Below are 3777 nucleotides of genomic sequence, written 5' to 3' on the forward strand. Positions count from 1 at the left end.
AGTGAGAAAGAAACAGAAATAAAACTCAATTATTTCATCAAAACAAAAACCAAACAAGACAGAATCTAGAAGTCTTTATGTTTGAGAAATGAAATGGGCCTAGTTGGGCTCAGTGGCTGTCACTGTCCCCTTCTCCATTTGAGATATCAAATCAATGTTTTATAAGATTTATGGGACGACATGTTTTGTTGGCTAAATGGCCTCATATTGTGCTGTTCAACGTTATGGCTCATGTCCAATATCCTCAACCCATCATAGGGCCCAATATCAATTCCACTGCCCCCTCTTCATCCGAGGCTGACCAAACTAAACAATATCTGCTAGCGGTGGGCTTAGACTATTACAAATAGTATCAGAGTCTATCGCTAGACGGTGTGAGGCACTGGTCAGAGTGATTTGGACCCTCTACATAGCAAACGCGTTTTAAAATGGTGAGGCTAACGATTATACATAAAGTCAAAGCAGACAATATCTGCTAACGGTATACTTAAACTGTTACAATAATGGTATTTATGTGTAGTTTTACTATCAACTACAATGTGTTAAGAGTGAACTGATTGCGACAACAAATGAGGTGGGGGTGTGGCGGGTAGGGGACAAGGTGTTGACAGTGTGTTTGGATCAATCAAATTAAATGGGGGTGTTTTGTATGCGCATAAGCCTTGCAAAATGGGGGGGGGGACCAATTATAAAGGACAATTATGTGATGTCCTTTCTATTTTCCTATGATGGGTCCAACTTTGCTTTCTTAGTGAGTGCCCGAGGCTGATTGATGGACGCACTTTACTCTGTTCAAGCAAACTTAGCCTTATCTTTCAGTCTTACTACCTACCATGTAACAGCTTACAAGCCAAACAAAACTCAGACACCATTCGATCCAACCAAATCAATCCATGTCGGGTAGTTTCAATTTAGTTATGCATTATTGAAAAGAAAAAAAGTGAACACAAGTGTAGTGTTAATCTACCTACACTCCAACTCTCGAGGCATTACTAGTCTTAGATCAGCTTAAACCATAAAATTTATGAGTGATTTTGTATGTATCTTTGAATGTCTTCTTCCGAGTACCAATTTCATTGGCTCGATGTCAAACCAACCCCATCCAATCACTTTACACTCCTAGTGACAAGTGGAACACAAATCCGTATCATATATGATTTGATGAACATCAAGCAATCTTTAAATTATTTGCCTAGAATACAAAATAGAATGTGAAAATGGCAATGCAAAACACAAAATTGGATGCATTTATAGAACACAAGCTGAACTAAGGCTACAAAATCAAATTCCGGTGTCATGTTTGATGGGTCTGTTTTGGTTCCATAGGCAAAGAACTTGGACATCTTTGGCATGTCTCGGTTCCCAGCTCACCAACATCAGTTCCCACAATCTCATCTTTATCGAATTCACTGCCACTGAATTCTGGTGTCCTAGATTCGATTGCCGTAGCCTGATTATCTTGGTCGAGTTCACTGTCACAAATTTTAGTGGACGGATTGTGGGGGCCGCTAATGTTTTCATCTTGAAGTAAGCCGTAGCTAAGACTCACATCCTTCCACTCAGTGTTCATAGATAGATGTTCATGCCGAGTCAAGTAACGCTTTAGCTCGACCTTGAGGTTCCTGAACGGCTGTTGCAATAGACCAGATATCAATATAAATGGGAAGGTAAAAACTGAGTTCTGAGTAGACCCAAAAGATCAAGGAGAAAAATTCAGGAAGAATATGGCCAACAATTAGTCGTATTTTAAGAATAGATGGCACAGTGGCAACAAATTCAAGAGTGGAAAGGTGATGAACATGAAATTAGAAAAAAGAAGATACTTATCCAGTCAGAGGTTTCACAAGATAAGATCCTCTTTAATAAAACTCGTTATTGGAGGATGATTATACCACTACTAATCGATATTGTCATTTTTGGATTTTTCCTTTCAAGTTTTCACTCAAAAATTTTAAAACACGGCCGTCAAGGACAGGTTTCTATACCCTTGTAAAGTATGTTTCATTTTCATCCTAACCGATGTGGATCTCATAATCCATTCCTTCGAAGTTCAGCATTATTACTGCACTTGTTCCTCTCTCCAACTAATATGAGATATCGCATTTAAATGGGAACTTTCGTACCAAACCCAGTTGGGTACCTCAATGTTTGCACATAGAAAGAATCTCTTTTTTCTATAGTTCTAACTATGGGGAGGGGGTGGAGGAATTAGCTGTGAGACCTGCCACTCAGGAAAATTCAAGAGAAACACGAAAGCCATGATTAAACGTTCTTGTTTCTCCTTTTGCTAACTAATTTAATTCTAATTATGTCCAGATTACCTCATAATCACTTCCAAAGACATGCCATTAACAGCCTTTTGCAAAAATGGTCAAAATCAAATTACTTTTTCCAGCTTTACTAATGCTATAAGCACTTCTAGATATGATCAGAGGTAAAGATAAAGATGTTCGAATATGTCATTTACACACCTCGGCACTGCAGACATAAGCAAGGCGAAAGAAATCAGCTGACACAAAATGCTTCCCGACGGATTCAGCCAATTTGATCTGAGCAACCCAATATGACGAAGTCTCCATCTTGTCAAAACGACAATTACTGCATTTTTCCGCAGTATGATAAGGGGTGCCAGCGTTTCTCATCTTATGCAAACGAGGCCTAGCCACCGGTGTCTGAGGCTCCACGACGTCGTTCATAACACGCAAATCCTTTATGGCCATTCCCATAAATTGCTGCTTGGTGCTAGGGCTCTTCTTCTTTGGCTTCGGATTCAACTTTTCAGTGATCTTCTTCTGATCAGTAGTAGCATTGACCGCGATTTGAGTTAATCGAGTGGATTTCGGTTGTTTCTTAACCGCTCCAATTAAGGGCTTAGCTAAGGGATTTTCATTTACTGATTTGATTGGAATGTTTGAGCTCCGAACAATTCCGAAAACTCGCTTCTGCCTAATGGTAACAATAAGATTCATACTCTACTACAGAAGAGCATGATTCAACAAGGAAATTCCGAACGAAATTGAGAACAATAATAAACTGTAGTACCTGGAAATCGGAGGTTGAAGGGCGGTGATTTGGGGCGCTTCACAGGCTGGCTTTCGGATGAATTTCGGTTTAGAAGAAACAGGTTTCACTGACGATTTGAAGCAAATTTGAGAGAAATCAGTAACGAAATCAAGCAGAAATGAATGAGAAAACAAAAAACAAAACGGATCAATACCTGGAATCCTGGAGAGTTTAGGATCCATTAATTGCAAAGAATCGAGAGAGTAGAGTTGAATTAACGCCGATCTTTCTGCAGATCCAAATATGCGGAAACAGGGGAGAGAGAACGGTTAGATCAGAACAGATGGAATTTCTTGAAGTTCAAAATTAGAAAAAGGCGGGAACGAGGTACTATTTAAATGGGCCGGGCTTCAACTCGTATGGCCCAGTTTAGAGCCCAATCTGATATTAATTAATTTAATCATTTAATCTGTAAGTGAATATTAATTAAATAAGTTTTTTTTTTAAAAAAAAAAAAAACATTACATTTAAAAGAAAAAAATCATTAAAAATAATAAGCCCCCTTTAGTGATAAGGGCCAAGGGGCGGCTGGAATTTCTAGAATATGTAATATTTGGAAAAAACGATGAAGAAACAAATGACGGTCCAGAATTGCGGTCTAAAAAGGGAGCAACCCGGTCCGCATTCTACGTTCAATTACGTGTCAACACGTGTGACGATGAATTCGAAATTGCTGACGTGTGGAAATACGATTTGTCATTGACTGACAAAAAA

At 38.9% G+C, this 3777-nt stretch overlaps 1 protein-coding gene across 1 annotated transcript; it reads right to left on the reverse strand.

The window, feature by feature from the left end:
- Positions 1 to 1102: 1102 nt before the first annotated feature.
- Positions 1103 to 3327, reverse strand: LOC111491034. Its single transcript, XM_023139761.1, has 4 exons — positions 3218 to 3327; positions 3043 to 3130; positions 2472 to 2946; positions 1103 to 1630 (listed from the first exon to the last, which is right to left on the reverse strand). The coding sequence occupies exons 1-4, from the start codon at positions 3243 to 3245 to the stop codon at positions 1295 to 1297; spliced, it is 927 nt and encodes a 308-aa protein (XP_022995529.1). The 5' UTR covers positions 3246 to 3327; the 3' UTR covers positions 1103 to 1294.
- Between the last annotated feature and the right edge of the window lie 450 nt (positions 3328 to 3777).

This window comes from Cucurbita maxima, unplaced genomic scaffold, assembly GCF_002738345.1.
Source record: "Cucurbita maxima cultivar Rimu unplaced genomic scaffold, Cmax_1.0 Cma_Scf00016, whole genome shotgun sequence".
Lineage (NCBI taxonomy): Eukaryota > Viridiplantae > Streptophyta > Magnoliopsida > Cucurbitales > Cucurbitaceae > Cucurbita > Cucurbita maxima.